The 22,507-nt window shown below is 33.7% G+C and overlaps 3 protein-coding genes and 1 long non-coding RNA gene across 4 annotated transcripts; all 4 read left to right on the top strand.

Annotated features, from left to right (window-relative positions):
* The first annotated feature begins 2,380 nt into the window (after positions 1–2,380).
* LOC143444994 (F-box and leucine-rich repeat protein 13-like) lies at positions 2,381–8,334 on the top strand. Its single transcript, XM_076943786.1, has 7 exons — positions 2,381–2,623; positions 2,847–3,014; positions 3,142–3,324; positions 3,445–3,597; positions 3,850–3,933; positions 4,852–5,001; positions 7,760–8,334. Exons 2-7 carry the CDS (start codon positions 2,866–2,868, stop codon positions 7,866–7,868), a joined length of 828 nt encoding a protein of 275 aa, XP_076799901.1. The 5' UTR covers positions 2,381–2,623; positions 2,847–2,865; the 3' UTR covers positions 7,869–8,334.
* A 3,413-nt stretch (positions 8,335–11,747) lies between these two features.
* On the top strand, positions 11,748–15,815 carry LOC143446615 (F-box/LRR-repeat protein 4-like). Its single transcript, XM_076946334.1, has 8 exons — positions 11,748–11,996; positions 12,082–12,323; positions 12,545–12,712; positions 12,839–13,021; positions 13,138–13,290; positions 13,537–13,620; positions 14,566–14,715; positions 15,693–15,815. Exons 1-8 carry the CDS (start codon positions 11,772–11,774, stop codon positions 15,799–15,801), a joined length of 1,314 nt encoding a protein of 437 aa, XP_076802449.1. The 5' UTR covers positions 11,748–11,771; the 3' UTR covers positions 15,802–15,815.
* Positions 15,816–18,227: 2,412 nt separating this feature from the next.
* LOC143444993 (uncharacterized) lies at positions 18,228–20,135 on the top strand. The gene is made up of 5 exons (XM_076943785.1): positions 18,228–18,506; positions 18,591–18,832; positions 19,327–19,494; positions 19,622–19,804; positions 19,898–20,135. The coding sequence occupies exons 1-5, from the start codon at positions 18,282–18,284 to the stop codon at positions 20,133–20,135; spliced, it is 1,056 nt and encodes a 351-aa protein (XP_076799900.1). The 5' UTR covers positions 18,228–18,281.
* Positions 20,136–20,754: 619 nt separating this feature from the next.
* On the top strand, positions 20,755–22,047 carry LOC143446267 (uncharacterized). Its single transcript, XR_013113909.1, has 3 exons — positions 20,755–20,826; positions 21,032–21,181; positions 21,646–22,047. It is a non-coding gene; the product is annotated as an uncharacterized LOC143446267 (long non-coding RNA).
* Positions 22,048–22,507: the final 460 nt, after the last annotated feature.

The following is a 22,507-nucleotide window of genomic DNA, read 5'->3' as shown; positions in this document are numbered from 1 at the left end:
GCCTTCTACTTGAATGTGAAGCAACTGTGTGAGTTACAGAACAATTTATAGTGCAATTTCAGACTTTCATTGATGCAACGAGAAAAAATGCTAACTACTTGCGTTTAAGCGGAGATAGTAGTGCGAGGTGGGCAAGGTGTGAAGAACAATTACAAGGGCGCAAGTGCAAATAAGCTTCGATCTGAAATCCCGTCAGGTCAGATAAGATAATGTCACGACCGAAACTTTTATCAACTTTAGAATGGAGTCGCACCAAAACAATGAAACAACAAATGTCCTCTGTCAAGAAAAATAGTTTTAGAAGATGTTGTTTTTCCTTTTTAGATGATGTTGTTTTTATCAAGAAAAACGTGAAATAAACCTGATTAAATAAGTTTTAGAAGATATTTTTGTGCCTTAGCGACGATAAAGACGAAACTGTAACAACGTTGCAAACGATAAACCGCTGGTCAAGTTGTAAAAACATGTGAGGACAAATGAAAATGCTTACAATTGGATGATTAACACAGAACAAAGTTACATTTTGAACGAAAAGGATGTTTCTGTTCGAATGTTTGCTTCTTAACAAACAAACATAATTGTTTGAGGAAATATATTTCTTGAATTTGCTTTCCACAGTGAACTATGCATAAATGTAATATTTTGGAACCTTTTGTTAAAATGTGACTTTTTGAGCGTCTATTATATTGTGAGTTGTAGTTTTTGAAAGATAGAGATATAGATCCGTTTTGATTTTTATGTATCTACTGGTTTACTCATAGCCCAGTCCTCACAAAGATAAATAAGCTGCTGATATTATGTTATTTCATGCTCCACTAACTGTCAAGCATGTTGTCCTACCTCGTTCAATATTGCTCATTCACCGACCTATGCATCCGTTGTTTTGATTAAGTTAAGAGAAAGTTGAAAACATGTAAAGTGTTTCACCTGCTTGGATTTCTCCGTGAATAACCAGCGTTGTATTGCACCAGACCATACAATATGGTCGCCATGATGAGAAAGGATAACAACCGTATGCAAGTTCCAAACCCACAACAACAAGCTTTCGTTTGTTCAAAGTCGCATGCTACAAATATTGCTGATGTGAATAGATATACAAATACCTAAATTTACTTTTCGTACACTTTGAATCCTCATTGACAACCTTGCAGAAAATTACCCCGAACAATAAAAATATTTACAAGTTTCACAACTTTTTGTTCAACGCTTTTAAAATATAAAATGTTCGTTTCAAATAAAAGCGTTTCAGTTGTTAAAAGCGTTAAAATGCGTACATTTGTGTTAGTCATATAATGTCTCACTCCAAGCATGACTTTAACTCGCTACAGTTTGTGTGAAAATTTCAGGGTCAGATTTAAAAGCGACTTAGAATTTTAAATCGAATTAAATATTTCCATTTTATGATTGTCAGGGATGTAATTTTTTTTTATCAGCAAAGACGTTTGAACTCAGCGTCGACGCTTCTGCCTGGCAGCACATTCCAACCAGTTCCCGGTTTTACTTCTCTTTGCGTGCTCATGTTAGATGGTGCACAGTAGAGTTGTTTAGGGTCTTGGTGATTTGGAGATTTTATAACAACTATAAAGATTTCTGCAGATAGTCAGTACTTATTGGAAAGTTGCAGATAATGACGTCATCAATCACCTTAAGTTCGAGTTAAGCAGAATAACTACCGAGTAAGAAACATCAGTTATGAAAAACTTTTAAGTTTCTATTGAAATATTTGTCAGCAATTTGTTCAACGACAGCTATGAGTTGCCTGGTAATAGACATCATGTCCGAGAAATGACAAAGAACAAGTAGACAAAACTTAAAACGAAATAATGACAACAATGACAGACATGTTTGTCGCAATTAATGTTTGTGAAGTAAAACAAATAAAGAGTTTAAGACCAGGTTAATCTTAAACATATTGAAAGGTTTCAAGCTAAAAAACCTGAAATTGCGGTGTTGATTGCTCTACTTGCGCATTATTCCTAATACATCTTGGTGCGATTATTACTTTTGATCCAAAATCAACCATCGATCGAATTTACGATCCAAAATTTACAGTTTAAAATAAGGTTAACTTATGGCGGATTCCGCTTCTGATCGCTTAAGCAGAGAATGTGCAGGTGATGTCAATTGGATGAAACTTCCTCCGGAACTTTGGTTGGAGATTTTCAGTTATTTGTCTCCAGTAACCATTCTCAATGTAGTTGCCTTCGTTTGTCGTAAATTCAAATCATTGTCGTTTCACCATTCATTATGGAAAGAAATAGACGTGATAAACTGGGTTGAACCTATAATAATTCTGTCAAAGAATTACTTATTACTGTTTTTATTTGATGTGAATGTGTTGAATTTCGACGAAGGCTTTATTATTCATGAATTAAATTCAGGATTCCTTCATTGAGAACCTCTCATCGGTGATCGAGTTAAATTCTGAACATCTGCGATCACTTACTTTTAGTGAAATCACTGGAAACTTAGTGTTTGGATCAGATAAACGATGGTTATTTTACAAGTTTTCAAACATTGTCAACTTGGAATTGCCAGATTGTGATTATGTCACGGCTCAAATCCTGGAAGAAATCCGAAAAAACTGTACAAAAATTGAAACCCTTATTCTTAGTTTATGCAGGTAAATGCATTTGATAATACAATGACAATCTAGTTAAAGTGTAAATGATCACAAAATCTGTGATTGCGTCATCAGTCTACTTTTAATTACCATAAACAACTTAATTCGGTACAACCTTCAGTTCATTTTAAAATATTGTAAAAGTTTGTTAATAGTCTGTCAATGTAAATTTACTATTTAGTATTGGTAACGACAGCTTTTTTCTGAAGTGTCATATTTGCAGTAACGTCGATAATGAAGCTATGGAAGTTGTGAGCAAATTTGAGCATCTTCAAATACTGAACATCTCGGAATGTCATCAAGTTACTGATAAAGGTGTTAATTTCATTGCTGACATGCCTTGTCAGATTTTGCAATTTCTTAGCTACGACGTTCAACAATTTACCGATAGGTAACACATCTTGTATGGATGATTTTTATTGCAAAGTTTGAAGTTAGCTTGTTGTCAGTATGAATTGTACGAAAACATTTTGACACATGATCAAATGTACCGCAGATAAAACATTTAATTTGTACAGGAGTATAGTGAATCTTGTCAGCAAACAAATTAACATTGAGTCCTTAGTTCTATCTGGAGTTAACTTGACTGACTACTCAGTGATTCATGCTTGCCTTCATCTTGCAAACTTGAAAACTTTTTATATTTATAACTGCAAAAATCTTACTGATAGAAGCATCTATGGGCTGTGTGGGAAAATAAGGTATAAAAACTGGTATATTTAAGATTTTTTTGCTATTCGGTTCAATCAATTCATCATTAAAGTTGAGTTGAACTACAGTAATGCAACCTGTTTAATCTAAGCGCAATATGTTTCTTGTAGACTGGAATGCTTGTATTTGCAAAGAGCAAGAAACGTTTCTCCCCTGGCAATTAATCATTTGTTCCAAGAGAAACCTCTGGTGAACTTGAGGGACCTTTCCATCAGCTATACAGATGCCGTTCTTGATGAAACAGTAGACGCAATATCATCTGGGTAGGGTTATGTTTTGTCTTCAATTTTGAACAAGACCAATAAATCTGCGGTGTCGTGTTCATTTGTTTAAAATATTCTAGACAGAAATTATTTTCTGACATCCATATTATTTGAAGGAAATATTTACAATCGTCAAAGCACTATTGATGTGTACTTGTAACTGTAATGTATGTATGCTGTTGTGGTAAATTTGTTATAATTTGTATCAAGTTCCTTTACTATTACATGTTTTTCTCGTAACTATTTCGCCAGATGTCCTCATCTTGAGAGCATTGATCTTAACATTTGCAGGAAAGTCACCGATGAATCGATCGACAAACTCATCAAATCATGCAGGTAGGTTAAGTCTCAAATTCTTTTGGTTGTCAAAGCAAAATAAATTATAATAACAATTTCTATTTTTAGATTACTCCCATCCTTAATATCTATAAAAGCACAGAAATTTTGTGCCAAAGTTTGGCGAGTTTATATAAAACAATAAAGAAACAAAGAATAAATTACCAAATTGAAAACGCTTCGACATCGCACCGTTGGTTTGGTGACGGAGCGGTTAAATCGCCTGGATTGTGATGTTGTGGCTCGAATTCTATTCTTAGTTCACGCTGTAACGTCCTTGCACAGAGTATAAACAAATCAACAAATATGAATCAAGATATCAAAAAGCTTTTAAAATAGAAAAAAGAAACTGCGAGAACAATTAGTTGACCAAGGGTCGAAATATAACATATTTGCGCAGCGAAATAATTGGTCATGTTGGTCGATTTTGAAAGCGTTGTTTCCTTAAATGTTTGAGTCGTTTTTAACTGCTGTTGCTTAAAGCACTGTTTTTTCGAATTGGTTATTTTGTTTATCAAACTGGAGATATTCAAGCTTAAATGTTTGCTCATTATGTCGGGAAACTTTGTGGCAATTTCATCAATAAAACGCAAACAAGCTCGATAAGGTTTGAACAGTACGATTGCAGCAGTTTGCAATACGACGATAATTATTCTTATGCTAACAATTCAATAATATTGGTCTTGTTTGATGAAAGCATTGGGCACTTTTATTGATAAACGCAGACAAGCTCTTCAACCACTTGGAATAGCATAGGAAAGAATACTTAAATGCACACAATAGAACTTGTGCAAGTTCCAATAAGTAGCTGACAGTAACATTATTAGCAACAGTAACAACTTCACTTTTAATTTTCAAATGTTCACCCTGCTTTATTATTTAACATAATCTTTTAATTATACTTGTTTTTATTTGCAGAAAACTAGAGGTGGTTTGTTTAAACGGACTAACAAATTTAGAAGGCGATTGGCTTGCGGAAATAGACCATTATTTGCCGAAACTACATTTTCTCGGTATTGCTTTTTGTAGCGGTATTTCTGACGACAAAATTAAACATGTCTTGATGCGGTAAGATATTTTTTACATTTTGATCACTAGTATCAGTTCTTGTTATGACGGGAAGTATAATTTTAACAATTTACCTGAAATACATGAAATCATTTACATGAAATCATCATCAGATTTTATTTGAATTTTTGATTACAAAAAAGTTGTCAATTTACACAATCTAATCCAACATGATCAAATCAACAAGTTTTTTCTTGCCTAAGTTAATGTTTCAAATTAGGCGGGTTTTGCCTTAAGTTCTTTTATCACGGAATATTTCTACGCACCTTATTTATTAGTACTGTGTATTAATGTTGTATCACTCAATTTGTCAGGCACTAGATTACGGTTTAAACTATTTATTACTATTTAGAGTTTGTTTTCATATCTAATACCTCGTAAACTGTTATGGAGCTTTTATCTTAGTGTGTCAATGCAGTATTTTTTTACTCTACTCTTATAACTTCTCCAAATGTGGATTCAATTTAAATACAATAGTTATCATATGATTGTTATGATTGTAACAATCGTTACAATACTTAAACAATAATTAAGTTCAATATGTGTGACTATTAACATTTGTGTTTACTGGAGCGGTGCGTTGCTTCATTTGTGTATCGGTTCCCTTCATTTGTCGGTTTTTACAACAACTCCTGCACTGCTGCACTTTTTCTCGTCATTTACATGTTTTTAGCTTATTTACTGTGACGCGTTATCCCGCTATCCTAGAGGACCTAATTGGTAATTAGCGCCCGCGCTAATTTTCTCGTCGAATCTATGTTTGGTTTTGGTGTGTGGCGCTCGAGTAGGGAGTGCTTGGGTAGAAAAGGGGCATTCTACGTTTTAAAGTTTTAAACTATTAAGAGAGGCTGCTTTTCTTTAAATACGATGCTGAGAATACCGTTGTTGTTATTGTATAATTTTCCGAGATAGGGGATTAAATGTTAGTAAAAGCTTGAAGAGCGAAAAATGCTTATAGTTGACGAACCGTTGAAGTGTTGAAGTGTTGAAACGAACTGTTGAAACGGGATATCCTGAACTTGATAATTAAGCTTGACACAAATACTCCAACAACACGTGTATTGGCCAAACTGCAACAGCAGATTAGATTAGAACAGAATAGAACAACGGACATACAGGTTGCTGGTCATTTAATTTTTACTTAGCATGTGACGTGTAATTATTATCTACCTAGACTTCCAGGAACACTCTTAATTCGGTAACGGCCTGATCGTTAGACCGATATTGTTTTGTTTAATTGCGGTGACTAAACGTCATAAAAACAGAAACAGAGAAATAATTAAAACTCTACTTGAGCCACAGCTTAAGCCAACATAAAAGCAACGGCGTAACGAAACAAAACCACGACTTTTCCGTCGCTGCTCCAAATGTGGATTCGATTCGGCTTGCTAGGCTATGCGCTATGGTACTACGACACTTTATCGAACGACACTTTATCGAACGACAATTAATCGAACCGACAGTTGATCGAACGACAATTTATCGAACCGACAGTTGATCAAACCGACAGTTGATCGAACTACAAACTTTGACAATAGCTTCAAGCAAGATTTATGATATCACACTGATGAATTATATTATAGGTGTAACATCTTAAGCCTCGGTGTCATTTTAAGCCTCGGATCTTAATTGCGTGTTTCTCAAACATAGAGACAATAAGCCATTGTGATGTGCGGTCTTTGTAATGGTGTGCATTAATGAATTGTGATGTATATATCATAAAGTTGACGATTTATATTTTATATCTATATTTTATATTTATATCATAAAGTTGACGATTTATATTTTATATCTATATTTTATATTTGTATCATGAAGTTGACGATTTCGCATGGCGGCCCAATCGTCCGGCCCGAAACATATTAATAAGTTATCACAAGAATACGGCCCGCCGTTTCTTATTGAGTTTCAAACTGCAGTGTTTACCACTGTTTGAAAAAATTGTGGTATTGTTACGCCGCGCCCCTGACCGCGAGAAGAGAACGAAAGAGAATATTTAGTCAAGTTATTCATGCGTACATGAGTACTGTAATACGCTTCAATGCGGAGAGAGTACAAAACTATATAAATATCACAATATCTCAAAAATTACAAAATCCAACTTTATCAAACAAACATGGACAGATAGCTGAACATTTTTTATGAAAAGTCACCAAATTTCAATTTTCTACAGCAAACAATGCAACTGTACGCCACGTTTTGCTATGACTGTGTGCGGGAGAAGCAACAGTCGATTCGATCAAATGTCGGTTTGATCAACTGTCGGTTCGATTACTGGTCATTCGATCAACTGTCGGTTCGATCAGCTGTCGTTTCGATAAAGTGTGGTTCGATAAACTGTCTTTCGATTAAGTGTCGCGTCACGATGCGCTTTGCACCCCAGACACAGGGATAACTAGCACGCACAGAAGCCGCAGTTGCCCGAGGAGGGAGTAATGCGACTCATTCGAGAATCTGCGAACACAAATAATGTGAAGCAGCAACAACCACAAGGAAAAGCAAGATATAAAAAATTGGCGAGCAATTTTTGCAGGTTACTCGTAGAAACAAACAAACAATGCAACCATGAGAAGCAATGTAATATGAGAAGAAAATTTTAAAACAATATTTGGTATTGCTACACTTTTGTGATAGTGTCAGTGTGTGTACATTTTTCGTCACGAGTCAACTAATTTAAACTTCAAGCTAATACTAGTTATATAGGTTACATAGGTTGCACATTAACAATAAAACGATTTGACTTGTTACATTGTTACAGGAAACCTGACCTTGCAGTGTTCGGGAATAAGATGACATTCGAAGAATTTAAACAGGGTGAAGACACCAGTTGTTTTATGAAGAAGTTTACTTTAGAAGATTTTGAGTGAATATTGAATGAAGGCTAATTTAAGTGATTAACAGAATTTTTCTTTGTTTGTTTCATGCAAAATATTCTATTGTAACATGGTCACATATTACAAAATATTCTATTGTACAAAATATTCTATTGTAACTGACCTTACAGTATACTGGAATACGACGTCAATCGATGAGCTTGAACACATTGGAGATGCCATTCGTGTTTTGAAGAAAATTACTTTAAAAGATTTTGAGTGAATTTTGAATGAAGGTTAATATAAGTGATTAACAGATTTGTTCTTTATTTGTTTCATGCAAAATATTCTATTGTAACATGGTCACATGATTAATTGAACACCATTATTGCTTCAACAATTTGTGTTAACATGCCAACTGATTGTAGTTGGACATGCATGTAAAACATATCTCCAAAAATCATAAATTTTAGTTGTTTATTTGGTGTAGGTTTTGAAAATCAAAGTTACTGTAGCTTGTGTGTGTGTGTGTGTTACTGTAGCTGTCTTTCGATAAAGTGTCGTTCGATAAAGTGTCTTTCGATTAAGTGTCGCGTCACGGTGTGATTGTGGAGCGACCAACTGTTGTTATGTCGCAAGAAAACAGTTTTTTATGAACACAAACCTGAAGAGTTGAATGTACAAGATATTTCCACTTGGTAAGCTAGCACGACCACAAAACATAGACACAGTTTTAATACTAAAAAAATGTTTCTGAAGTGAATGTGGACAAGGGAGAGGAAACAAAATTAAGTAGAATGCGATTAATTCCGTTCATTAAAGTAGAGGTGATACAATCTAAAACGAAGTTTTGACAATGATCTAAATCAAAAATATTAAAATGAAATCTTTCGCTTAAAACCTTCCCATTTGGAAGAAATTTTAGCAAGTTTTAACCAAGAATCAAAAATCGAACATCATGAATTAAAACAAGGCAGAAAACGCTCTCAAGGATTCGAAAGAGTAGAAAACACCAATTGGAGTATAATAACGGAAAATTTCAGTTTGACAGGTTCAGAATTTGACCGACTTCGGCATTTAAATTAGATATTTTAATTTAATCGACTTGTCTTCCAACATTGAAGTCTTAAAGTTTTACACAATAACAATGGCGTCATAAAAATATGTAAAAATCAAATGGATAAGACTAACAAACGCTATCACTAACAGGTAAGCAAGTTGACCGCGTTCTACCGATACTTCTAACAAATTTTCTCGATATCTGCAATGATATAGATTCGAAATCCTGGTATTTGGGAAGATTTCAAATAATTGCTTATCGTTGTATTTAAATCATAATCAAATAATTTGTTGCAAATGACAAAAATTGTTAGCTTGGCAAACCAAAATACTTATATACTAAACTGCTATATACTTGTACAACAAAGTATTAAAACCACTGTTTAAATACCAAGTTAACAAGTTGCAAAAACAAATTTAACAAAATGCAGGTGGTTGGCCGGGTAATAGTAGTTTGTCATATTCCAAAGCATTCCAGTACTTATATTCAAAATGGCCTGAATGCAAAATATAAATAAATAAATATATACTTTAATATTTTTTTCACTATGAGCTGCTTTCCTTATAAAGATCGATAAAAGAGACGGGATCGAACCCGAGACAACCGTCCTAAAAATAGAAATTTTATTACTAAAGACAATTTAAAAACAGAAAAATATTAAAGCTTGGTCTTATGAGATAATCAACCAATCAATTATTTTATTTTGCGTCAAAAGCTCGGTGAAGACTCAAAATGAAGCCAATGAATAGGGAAAAGAAAACAGGGACAGACCAAGCCATATTGGTTGTTTTTGTTTGTTCCTATAATAATAAACGACGATAATAATTTCAGGCTCTTTTTTATCACATGTTTGCAGATGCACCATGATTAGATTAATGTTACTGTGTAATGTGCAGTAATTCGATGGCAAATATCATTGAAGACGAGGCAATGGCAAGACTTATTCTACCAGGTTATATCGAGATCCAGGGCCAACTTACACATCACGATCTCAACTATTTGTCTGTGGCATTTTACAGATGTCAAACCACAACCAACATTTACTGCACAGCTCGTTTAAAACAAAGTGTCTTGTAGAAGTCGTCTGGCAAGTTGTAGGATGACCCAAGTTGTTATTAAACGAGATTAAGCGGTACTAGTCTGACTTGTACCTACTTTCAAGCACTCGGATAATTTGTTACTGACAATTAAATCGATTGTGTAATTGATCTCTATCACCGTCTTGAGGCAGAAATTTTTGACATAAAATGCTTTTAATTTGCGATTATCTCTGGAAAGTTACAATAAACAATTAGGTCTCACCGAATTGTGAATCACAATTTAAAAAGATCTTAAATTAATTAGCATTGCTGTTCATGTGCATTGGTCACTATCTCACGAAGCCAGGCTGCTATATTGGTGCCACTCGACCCGCACGTCACCTGTGGGAGCGTGGAGAAAAACTTGGAAGTAATTGCTCTCCAGGAAGAATCATCTCCGGCGATGTTCTGGACTAATATATAGTGACAGCGTCTCATTTACATGGTGGAGTGCCCTGAGACCCAGCATTGGTGGGAGCCTTTTCATTTATAAAATTATAGTTTAAGCGCATATTTGCCGAGTTTAGCTTTATGCTCTTCAACAGCTTTATGTAGGTCTAATTAGACTAACCAGTTGTTGATATTGTTTATTCGATATAGAATTGCGCAACAAACTTATGCTTTAAAGAACAACGTCAGCGTTAAAAGATTAAACTACCGAAAACCACCAGTGCAATATTGCGTTGATAAGTAAAATTGCTATTTAGTTAAGCATACAGTGGCGTATTCAAAGTTGCATTGAAGGCAGCCAAATAGCTTTACAAATTGTTTTTAACTTCCCGAACTTGTCCATCTCTGCCCAAAAAAAACATGAAGCATAGGGTTTCGTTATTTATGCGCTACAAATACCATTTTAAAGCGCCTAAAACTAAATGTATTTTCATATCTGTGTGACAATACAGCAGACAAATGCATCGTTCAATATTGCTCATTCACCGACCTATGCATCGGTTGTTTTGATTAAGTTAAAAGAAAGTTGAAAACATGCAAAGTGTTTCACCTGCTTGGATTTCTACGTGAATAACCAGCGTTGTATTGCACCAGACCATACAATATGGTCGCCATGATGAGAAAGGATAACAACCGCATGCAGGATCCAAACCCACAACAGCAAATTTCGTTTGTTTAATTTGTTCAAAGTAGCCTGATACAAATGTTGCTAATTTGAATTGATGGAGATTGTGCGTTTCTACAAATACTTAAACTTAATTATCGTATAATTTGGATCTTTATTGATAACCTTGCAGCAAATTACCCCGAAAAATAAAAATGCTTACAAGTTTTACTTTTTGTTCACAGCCGTTAAATGTGCGTAATTATGTGTTAGTCATATAATGCCTAACTCCAAACATGACTTTAACTCGCTACAGTTTGTGTGAAATCTTCAGGGTCATATTTAAAAGCGACTTAGAATTTTGAATCGAATTAAATATTTCTATTTTACGATTGTCAGGGACGTAATATTTTTATCAGCAAAGACGTTTGAACTCAGCGTCGACGCTTCTGCCTCGCAGCACATTCCAACCAGTTCCCGTTTTTTCTTCTCTTTGCGTGCTCATGTTAGATGGTGCACAGTAGAGTTGTTTACGGTGTTGGTGATTTGAAGATTTTATAAAAACTACCAAGATTTCTGCCGACAGTCAGTATTTATAGGAAACTTGCAGATAATGATGTTGTTATATGTTTACTTTACTTGATAGAAACATAGAATTTGTTGTTTTAAATCTGGAACAAATTAAAAATATTTGGTAAATTTTTTTAAGTAAAATATTTCTTTTCTTGATCAGTTAATTTTACAATTTAAAATAAAGTAAACTTATGGCGGATTCCGTTTCTGATCGCTCTATTGGAGAATGTGCAAGTGATGTCGATTGGATGAAACTTCCTTCGGAACTTTTGTTGGAGATTTTCAGTTATTTGTCTCCAGTAACCATTCTAAATGTAGTTGCCTTCGTTTGTCGTAAATTCAAATCATTGACTTTCCACCTTTCATTATGGAAAGAATTAGACCTGACAAACTGGGTTGGACCTATAATAAATCTGGTACAGAATCTCTTATTACTGTTTTTACTAGATGTGGATGGATTGAATTTCGAAAAAGGTTTTATTATTCTTGTTTTATATTCAGGATTCCTTCATTGAGAACCTCTCGTCAGTGATCGATTTAGTTTCCGAAAATTTGCGATCCCTTTCATTTTGTCAAATCACTGGAAACTTTGTGTTTGGTTCAGATAAACGATGGTTGTTTTACAAGTTTTCAAATATTGTTCGCTTGGAATTGCCAGAATGTGATTATATCGAGGCTCAAATCCTGGAAGAAATCCGATGCAACTGTACAAAAATTGAAACACTTAATCTAAGCAGATGCAGGTAAATGCATTTGATAAGTCAATGACAATCTAGTTAAAATGTAAACGATCACATAATCTGTGATTGCGTCATCAGTTACCTTTAATTACAATCAACAGCGTAATTCGATACCACTTTCAATCACTTTGAATTATTGTAAAAGTTTGTTAATTGTTTATCAATGTAAATTTACTATTTAGTACTGGTGACTACAGATTTTTTCTGAAGTCTCATATTTGCAGTAACGTCGATGATCAAGCTATGCAGGTTGTGAGTAAATTTGAGCATCTTCAAATACTAAACATCTCGGAATGTTATCAAGTTACTGATGAAGGTGTTAATTTCATTGCTGATATGCCTTGTCAGATTTTGCAATTTCTGAGTTACAACGTTCACCAATTTAGCGATAGGTAACACGTCTTGTCGGAAAGATATTTATTTCAGAGTTTGAAGTTAGTTTGTTATCAGTATGAAATATACGAAAAAGTTTGATGCATTATCAAATGTACAGCAGATCAAACGTTTATTTTGTTCAGGGGTATAGTGAATCTCGTCAGCAAGCAAACTAAGATTGACTTCTTCGTTCTATCTGGAGATAACTTGACTGACAGCTCTCTGATTGATGCTTGCCATTGTCTTTCAAACTTAAAAACTTTTCATATTTATAACTGCAAAGATCTTACTGATAGAAGCATCTATGCGCTGTGTGGGAAAGTAAGGTATAGATAATGATATATTAAAAATTTTATTTGCTTTTCGGTTCAATCAATTCATCATCAAAGTTGAATTGAACTACAGTAATGTAACCTGTTTAATGGCGATATGTTTCTTGTAGATTGGAATGCTTGTATTTGCAAAGAGCAACAATAGTTTCTACCCAGGCTATTAATCATTTGTTCCAAGATAAACCTCGGTTGAACTTGACGGACCTTTCCATCAGCTTTACAGACGCTGTTGTTGATGAAACAGTAGATGCAATATCATCTGGGTAGGGTTATGTTTTATCTTCAATTTTGAACAAGACCAATTAATCTGCGGTTCATTTGTTTAAAATATTCTATGTCTGAAATTATTTTCTGACATCCATATTATTTGAATGAAATAGTAACAATCGGCAAAGCAATACTGATGTGTATTTGTAACTGTAATGTATGTATGCTGTAGTGGTAAATTTGTTATAATTTGTATCAAGTTCCTTTACTATTACATGTTTTTCTCGTAAATATTTCGCCAGATGTCCTCATCTTAAGAGCATTGATCTTAAGTTTTGCAGCAAAGTAACCGATAAATCAATCGACAAACTCATCAAATCATGCAGGTAGGTTAAGTCTCAAATTCTTTTGGTTTGTACAGCAAAATAAATTATAATAATAATTTTTATTTTTAGTTTACTTCCATCCGTAATATCTATAAAAGCACAGTAATTTTGTGCCAACGTTTGGCGAGTTTATATAAAACAATAAAGAAACAAAAGAATAAATTAACAAATTGAAAACGCGTCGACATCGCATCGTTGGTTTGGTGGCGCAGCGGATAAAGCGCCTGCATTGTGATGTTGTGGCTCGAATTCTATTCTTAGATCACGATGTAAAGTCCTTGCACAGAGAATAAGGAAATAAACAAATTCGAATAAAGATTTCAAAAAGATTTTAAAATTGAAAAAAGAAACTGCGAGAATAATTAGTTGACCAAGGGTCGAAATATAACTTACTTGCGCAGCGAAATAATTCATTATGTTGGTCTATTTTGAAAGCGTTGTATCCTTAAATATTTTTGCCGTTTTTTAACTGTTGTAGATTAAAACCTTGGTTTAAAAGTTATTTGTTGCATTGATCAAACTGGAGATATTCAGTTTAAATGTTTTCTCGGTATGTCGGCAAAGATTGTGACAATTTCATCGATAAAATGCAAACAAGCTCGTTATGGTTTGAGCAGTGTGGAGCCGTCGATGACTTTGACAAAGATGTTTTGCAATACGACGATGATTATTCTTAAGTTAACAATTCAATAATTTTGGTCTTGTTTGATGAGGCGAAAGCTTTCGGCACTTCCATTGATAAACGCAGACAAGCTTGCCAAACACGACTTGCAACAGCGTAGGAAAGATTACCTAAACACACACAATAGAACTTGTGCAAGTTCCAATAAGTAGTTGACAGTAACATTATTAGCAACGGTAACATATTTCACCCTTAATTTTCAAATTTCCACCCTGCTTTATTATTTAACATAATCTTTTAATTATACTTATTTTTATTTGCAGAAAACTAGAGGTGGTTTGTTTACACGGACTGACAAATTTAGAAGGCGATTGGCTTGCGGAAATTGACCATCATTTGCCGAAACTACATTGTCTCGGTATAGCTTTTTGTAGCGGTATTTCTGAAGAAAAAGTCAAATATCTCTTGTTACGGTGAGATCATTTTTGTTATGACGTAAAGTATAATTTTAATAATATTCAATAATTTTAATGAAATCATCATCAGATTTTATTCGGAATTTGATTAACAAATTTGTTTTCAATTTGCACAATGTTAATCAACATGATCGAATTAACAAGTTTCTTCATGCCCACGTTAGATTTTTGAATTAGGCAGGTTTGCTTCCAATATTAATACATTCAACAGATTATACAACACACATACAAGTTGCTGGTCATTTTATTTTAGTTCCATCATCGTGTGACGTGTAATTTTTGTCACCCTAGCTTTCCAGAAACACTCTTGGTTAAACTCTAGGAGAAGCACAAACTCTAGGAGAAGCACAGCTTAAACCAGGGGCGGGCAACTTTTTCGGTCGGCGGGCCTGATATGAGAAAATAAAGTACTTGGCGGGCCGGATTCCTGAATCGATACATTAGTCGTGTATTTATCCACCTATGCAAGGAATAAATCGTATTTAATGTAAACTTTAAGTTTTAAGCATAGATACCATAAACAGTATTTAATGAATTTATTAACGAATAATGCACTTCAATAGCTGCTGAAGTCAAAACTGATCTGTCTGCGGGCCGCTCAAAATCCCGTCGCGGGCCGGGTCCGGCCCGCGGGCCGTATGTTGCCCACCCCTGGCTTAAACCAACATAAAACCTGTGTCGTACCGATACAAAAATCCGTCCGTTCGGTCGCTCCTCCACATGAAAAAGCAATGCATAAATGACGAGCAATATTTACAGATTACCCGGAAAAAAACACCAACGTTGCAACCTTAAGAATCGATGTAATACTAAAATAATATATTAAAATAATTTGCATTATTTTTACACTTTTGTGATATTTACAATATGTGTACATTTTTTGTCTAAAGTGAATTTCTTTAATTTCTGTTACATTTCGGTTACATAGGTTGCGGATTAACGATAAACCAACTTGACTTGATATATTGTTACAGGAAACCTGACCTTATAGTGATCAAGGATAGGACGCCAATCGATGAGCTTGAACAGATTAGAGATACCAGCCGTGTTTTGAGGAAAATTACTTTGAACGATTTTGAGTGAAATTTGATTGAAGACTAATTAATTAACATTAACGTGATTAAGAGATTTGTTCTTTATTTGATTCATAGAAAATATTCTATTGTAACATGGTCGCATGATATATTGAACACCATTATTACGTCAACAATTCGTGTTAATATGCCAATTGGTTGCAGTTGCACATACATATGACATAACTCAGACGAAAGTCATAAACTTTAGTTGCTTTTTTGGTGTAGGTTTTTAGAATCTACAAAGTTAACTTACTGTAGCTTGTGTGTGACTGTGGAGCGACCAACTGTTGTTATGTAACAAGAAAGAAAATTTTCATTAAGACAAACCTGAAGAGTTGAAAGTACAACATGTTCCCACTTGGTTAGAACAGAACATAGAGCACCAAAATTTTCTAGAAACAGAAATAATCTAGAACTAATTTAGAAATATTCAAAGAAAAGGGTAAATATAGGAAAGCAAAATTATCAAACACAATGACAAGCCGCCATGTAGTAATAGACAATGCCTACTTCATTTTAGTTTTTGCACTAAAACAAAAACATGTTACTGTAGTCAGTGTAGTGAATGTGGACAAGGGAGCGAAACAAATTTAAGCATAATGCGCTAAATTCCATTGATTAATGTAGAGGTGATGCAATCTAAAACGTAGTTTTGAAAAGGATCTGAATCGAAAAAAATTAAAATGAAGTCTTTCGCTTAAAACCTTCTCATTTGGAAGCAACTTCATCAAGTGTTAACCAGGATGCAAAAATTGAACATCGAGGAATACAACACGGCATAAAACTCCCTCACGTGTACAAAAGAGCAGAAAACACCAATTCGTGTAAACTAGTGGAGAATTTCATTTTGACATGTTCTGAATTTAATCGACTTCCGCATCGAAATTAGATGGTTAAATTTAATCGATGAGTCTTCCAACATTGAGATCTTAAAGTTTTACACAATAACAATGACGTCATACAACTATGTACGACTCAAACGGATACGTTTAAAAAACGCTTTCATTAACCAAGTAAGCGAGCTGACCAAGTTTTATCGTTATTTCTAACATATCTTTTCGATATGTGCAACGATACGGATTCGAAATCCTGGTATTTTGGAAGATCACAAGTATGTGTTTATCGTAAATTTAAATCATAATCAGTTAATTGGTCGCAAATGACAAACATAATTTTCTTTGGCTGATCGAAATACTTATATACTAAAAGTGTAAGTATACATAAGTATACAATGCTAATATACACTGTAGGGAGGAAAAATGAAGCCATTTCTTGCTAACACGCTCCAATGAACAGGAAAATATGACAAATCCGAAATAGCTTAAAACGTGTTCAATAGAAATAACGTTAATTATTGCTCGTAGCTACTAGCGCGACCACTAAACCCGTAATGAATTACATCCATAAAACATAAGTTGGAAAAGCGAAAGTTAGGCAGGTGAGCAGGTGATGTATTCATGCAACTGATGAATGAATCTTGCTTCAATGCTGAACAACCCTTAGAGTATTGAAAATGTATTTGCTTTCGTCCAACTAGTAAATAGTTAATCGCTTAATTAAGGACGCTTTGAACACGTCACATTTTTATCAGCAAGGACATTTGGACGCGGCGGGGAAACAATTCTGCCCCGCAGCACATTCCAAGCAGCTGCCCCTTATCTTTTCTTCTTGTGTTCTTGACAGATGATGCAAAGTGTTTGGTGCTTTTCGTACAACAGTTTACAGAATTACAAAGGGTATAAAAATTCCTGTGGAAAGTTTTATCGTTTTTTTTTAAAGACTTTTGGCACCTTCCACAGAAGAATTTTAACTAACCACATTAAGTTCGAGGTAAGCATGATAATTTGCAAGTTTAGCACGGAAATTATGAATACATTTGGAGGTGATATTGAAATATGAATGATTTCCAGCCGCTATTCTAGGGGAAACTGATATCATTGTTACTGACTGGAAGCTTGTCCCTGCTAAGTTTATTTGCTAGAATCTACTTGCTATTGTTCTTTTATATTTGTGCTGATACCAGATGTAATTTTCAAAAGAACAACTTTTTTTAAATCACATCAAGTCATAATCTAGATGAATTTGTGAATTAAGCGGTTGATTGACCTCTGTGGTTTATTTTGAAAGCAAAAATGTTTGTGTTCCTACATTTAACAATTAACACCTTAGCGGAACACTGAACGCATCCCAGCTAATGGAATATATTATGGAATCAATGAAACTAATGTAGCATCGATACCAAGCAATTTGTTTATTAAAGCGCAAACGTCTTTGAAAAAATCAACCAAACACAGCAAATTACTTTGAGAAAATTATTTTCCAATTTAAAATTGCCGAATGTCGACGATTTTTATTCAATAAGTTATTATTTTCTATTTTTAGTTTAAACACAGTTTTATTAAAATCTGCAACTAAATCGTTCTCCGTTCCAGATTATTCAGCATTTTTTTAATCCGTTAAATTTAATTTAGAAAGTTAGTTTAAGTTATGGAAGGTTCCGTTTCTACTTTCCAAAGCGAGGAATGTGCAAACTTTGTAGATTGGTACAAACTTCCTGATGAAATTTGGCTCCACATTTTCAGTTATTTACATCAATATACGATTCTTTCTGCTGTCCGCCATGTTTGTTGTTTGTTCAACTCATTGGCTTTTGATTCTTCATTATGGAGGGAAATTAATATGAAGACCTGGCACGGAAACCCGGCAGTGCTGGTAAAAATGCCTTATCGGTATTGTTATTATGGAAGTAGATGAAATAAATTTGGAAACAGTTTCTAACTCATAAGTTATATTCAGGAAGCCCTCTATGAGCTCCTCCAGCCAGAGATCGATCGAGTTTCACGACATCTGCGATCTCTTTCATTTTGTCAAATCACTGGAAACCGTGTGTTTGGTTCAGATAAACGATTGTTGTTTTACAAGTTTTCAAATATTGTCAACTTGGAATTAACAGGGTGTGATTGTGTCACGGCTCAAATCCTGGATGAAATAAAACTTAGCTGTAAGAAAATTGAAAGCCTTGAACTTCACGGATGCAGGTAAATGCATTCGATAAGTCAATGATAATCTTTTTAATGTCTAGATAATATTAATTTGATTAGTTATTGGGTCATTAATTTACCATAAACAAGACAAATCTCAACTAAAATCGCTTATGTTTGTGTCATCCACGTTGAGTTTGTATTTTATACTTCATAACTCTTTGAAAATGACGTCGAAAATTATAAACTTCTGTTGATCTTATTAATGCTACTGCGCATGATGAGTACGCCACTTATTAAATCTAGTAGTATACCTTTGGTAATTACACCACCGCTTTATAATTAATTAAATTCATCCATCCTTAATGACTTGAAATTAATAGAAACTGGAACTTTCGTGACCGCTTAAGATTCTTGGTTATTTTAACTAAAATTTTATCAAAATTGATTTCATTCTGCTGATCTTCTTTAAGTTTTAACATTTCCAATGTGTAATGGTTAACAAAATTATTTGTAGCTGAAAGTTTGTTTTAAAAGTTTCGCATTTGCAGTAACGTCGATGACGAAGCCATGAAGGTTGTGAGCGAATTTGAGCATCTCTCAAAACTGGACATATCGGGTTGTACCCATGTCACTGAAGAAGGTGTTAATTTCATCGCTCATATGCCATGTCAGATTTTGCATTTCTTGAGTAACGTCGAATTTCACTTGGACGATAGGTAAGACATTTCTTTTGAAAATCGAGTAGTTTAAAATCAGCCTATTGTCAATCTGAAATGTATTAAATTAACACAAGTTTGTTTTCATAATCACGCGTCACGAAGAAGGAAATATTTATATTTAAAGGTGCGTAGAAAACCTCGTCTCCAAGCAAACTAAGATCGAGTTCTTAGTTATTCATGGATTGGGATTGTCAGACAACTCTGTCATTGCTGTTTGCCGTTATCTTGGTAATTTACAGAGATTTCGGATTTGCAACTGCACAAACCTTACTGACACAAGTTTTCGTGCTTTCTACGGGAAAGTAAGGTATGCAGCATATCTTTTTTGCTTGTTTGTTGTGAGTTTAAATGTCTAGAGTTGCTAGAAAATATTGATTCAAGTACAATATACTTCATTCAGCTTGCAACAGTTGCATTTGGAAAACATACCAGACAATATCTCCGCACCCGCCATAGCCGGCTTGTTCAAAGATAAACTTCTTGTCAATCTAAGGGATTTGGCCATTTGTGACACAAAAGCAGTTGATGATACCACCATAAATGTTATAGCGTCTGGGTATGGTTATGTTTTACTTAAACTTTGTCACAATGACTTTCCATTTTGTACGCTCGGCTTGAATCTAGTTACCGGTTCCTAGTTTGTTACTTATTTCACAGATAAAGTGGTTTGGTCGTAAAATCACTTTATATTTTTGTCAAAGACACGATTTAAAGTAAAATGATAAAATTTAAGATAAATTCAATTAAATTTTTACTAAATCATTTGTATTCATTTAAATCCATTTTAATTAAAAACATACATATTAAAAACAACATACATACATAAATCAAAACAAAATTTTAGCCACTAAATAATTTTAATCTAATTTGAAGATGTTTTAAAATGAAGTAAAACATTTGTTTTTAAATTCATATGAACAATTGAGATTTTAAAATGTGTTTTAGATCTTTTTAAAATAATTGGTTTAATATAAATTTTAATGTTTTTGTAATTTAGTTGAAGTTATATTTGTACAACAAATAGCAAGTAAATTTTTGCGTGCAACACAACATTTGTAAATAAGTAACTCAGTTTGTAACCAAAAAAAGGTAACCAACCTACAGTTTTGAGTAAGCAGCCACTACGGAACTAATGGTAACCATGATAACCATCTTTACGCCAGTGTTTTTATATGTTTTCATATTGTTGCGGTTTTCTTCAATGTAAATATTCAATGTAAAAAAGTTTCATGAAAACGTTTACGTCAGGTGTCAACTTGAAATAGCTTCGTTCGACCACTGTAGCAACGTCACCGACACATCGATCACCAACCTCATGGAATCATGCAAGTAAGTGCATGATGTCGGGCAAATGCATTTCGAAACAATAATTGAGAGCAGTGAGGAATCTTTGCTAATTTTCAGTTATGCAAGAGCATTGTTTCGAAATAAATATTTCAATACCATAGAATACCAAATCGTGATATGTTTTTGTTTTAAAAGTAATACATACATATACGACTAAATAAATATTTTTATTGTTTCTGGTATGCAGCCAATTGCAACTTCTTAGTTTGCGTGGATTGACCAAACTAAGAGGCGACCGATTTGAGGAAATGAACCAGTACCTGCCGGAACTGACGTATCTCAACATATCACTTTGTTCCTCAATTTCTGAACAAAAGCAAAATCAGCTTCTGTCATTGTAAGGATTTTTAACGTTTTGCTTTAATTATCAATAACTTATTTTTGACCTTCTTTTAGCTGCAATGCGTTATAAGGTTGCTATGAAAATACTTGAAGACTAAGTATATCTCATATCAAGCGATACCTACTGTAACTTAATCAATCAATTTTAGTGGATAATTGGAAATATTTGAATATTATCATTGTTTATCATTTATTATCGAGATTGCACAAAAATCTGAAAAGATGAAATTAATTCTATGATTAATTATAGCTTTGATACAAGTCCTAACATAAAAAGTAGATTTAAAACTAAGTGTATGCGTCAAATTTTAGAACAGTTTTAACAACATGAATACAATTATCAGATCATTATTTTGAACTTCATTACATTAAGCTTAACTAAACTATTATTATTGATGAAAGATTATACATAGATTACAATTTTAACATATTCGTTGATAAACTGATTTACGTTTACAGACATCCAAAGCTCATTGTGGTTATCGATGTGGAGTAAAATGTCCGAGGTGACAAAGGAATTTTTTTGGAGAACGTTTGGCAAGGTTTGCCAGAGCTAGTTGTATAATATAGTCGGCTGATTAATTCCTAAAAGTGTTGTTGTTATGCGAAAATTTCGTTTGAATTATGCTCGATATTTTGTATTGCGATATTATCATCATAAGACATTGGACAAAAGCGTAAATTTGAGAATTTCTTTTCGTATGCCAGCCGTGTACTTCCTGGACAAATTAAGTTATCCAACAATCAATTTATTTTTGTCATTGGCCTATGCCCTTGCACATGGAAAAGTGGCAGATTTTCTCTTGTTCCATATGACATAAAAAATCTATTTCAACATTTAAGAATTCATTTATGCGTTTTTTGTTGATCTCGTAAATAAAGAAACTGAAAATATTTTTGTGCTTTCAATTTTCATAATCATTCATTTAAACAAGATCAATAACATACAACTTAAAAAAATGTTCTCATTTCTGCGGACATTATATCAACTATGTAAAATGGATTATAAATATAAACTATACGAGAGAAATAACCCTCAAAAAGAATTCATCTTCGGAAGTTTATAACAGAATACGGCTTTAAAGTTCATTACGTGCATGTTATTTATTTAATAATTTTCAATTAATTGATTATAAAATATCTGGAAATGTTTAGAATCTTCATTCATCACTTGAGTTTTATTTTTATTTTATTTCATCAATTTAATTGTTAAAATACATTTCAACGCTACAATATAGCGCATTACCATATGTTTGGTAATTTCATTTTTCATTGCTTCTTTCCTTGCGTGTTTTCGGATAACGTTTTGTCATGCTTCTCC

This window comes from Clavelina lepadiformis, chromosome 2 (genome assembly GCF_947623445.1).
Source record: "Clavelina lepadiformis chromosome 2, kaClaLepa1.1, whole genome shotgun sequence".
Classification (NCBI taxonomy): domain Eukaryota; kingdom Metazoa; phylum Chordata; class Ascidiacea; order Aplousobranchia; family Clavelinidae; genus Clavelina; species Clavelina lepadiformis.
Note: the sequence above shows the minus strand (reverse complement) of the source record. Positions and strands in the feature narration are given on the sequence as shown.

Bases quoted from the DNA above. Each gene is read 5' to 3' on its own strand.
- LOC143444994 (XM_076943786.1), top strand. From the start codon at position 2,866: ATGGAAGTTGTGAGCAAATTTGAGCATCTTCAAATACTGAACATCTCG. The intron at 3,325-3,444 runs GTATAAAAACTG...TGTTTCTTGTAG, and splicing joins GGGCTGTGTGGGAAAATAAG to ACTGGAATGCTTGTATTTGC. The intron at 3,598-3,849 runs GTAGGGTTATGT...CTATTTCGCCAG, and splicing joins GTAGACGCAATATCATCTGG to ATGTCCTCATCTTGAGAGCA.
- LOC143446615 (XM_076946334.1), top strand. From the start codon at position 11,772: ATGGCGGATTCCGTTTCTGATCGCTCTATTGGAGAATGTGCAAGTGAT. The intron at 12,713-12,838 runs GTAACACGTCTT...TATTTTGTTCAG, and splicing joins GTTCACCAATTTAGCGATAG to GGGTATAGTGAATCTCGTCA. The intron at 14,716-15,692 runs GTGAGATCATTT...ATATTGTTACAG, and splicing joins GTCAAATATCTCTTGTTACG to GAAACCTGACCTTATAGTGA.
- LOC143444993 (XM_076943785.1), top strand. From the start codon at position 18,282: ATGGAAGGTTCCGTTTCTACTTTCCAAAGCGAGGAATGTGCAAACTTT. The intron at 18,507-18,590 runs GTAAAAATGCCT...AGTTATATTCAG, and splicing joins ACGGAAACCCGGCAGTGCTG to GAAGCCCTCTATGAGCTCCT. The intron at 18,833-19,326 runs GTAAATGCATTC...TCGCATTTGCAG, and splicing joins CTTGAACTTCACGGATGCAG to TAACGTCGATGACGAAGCCA.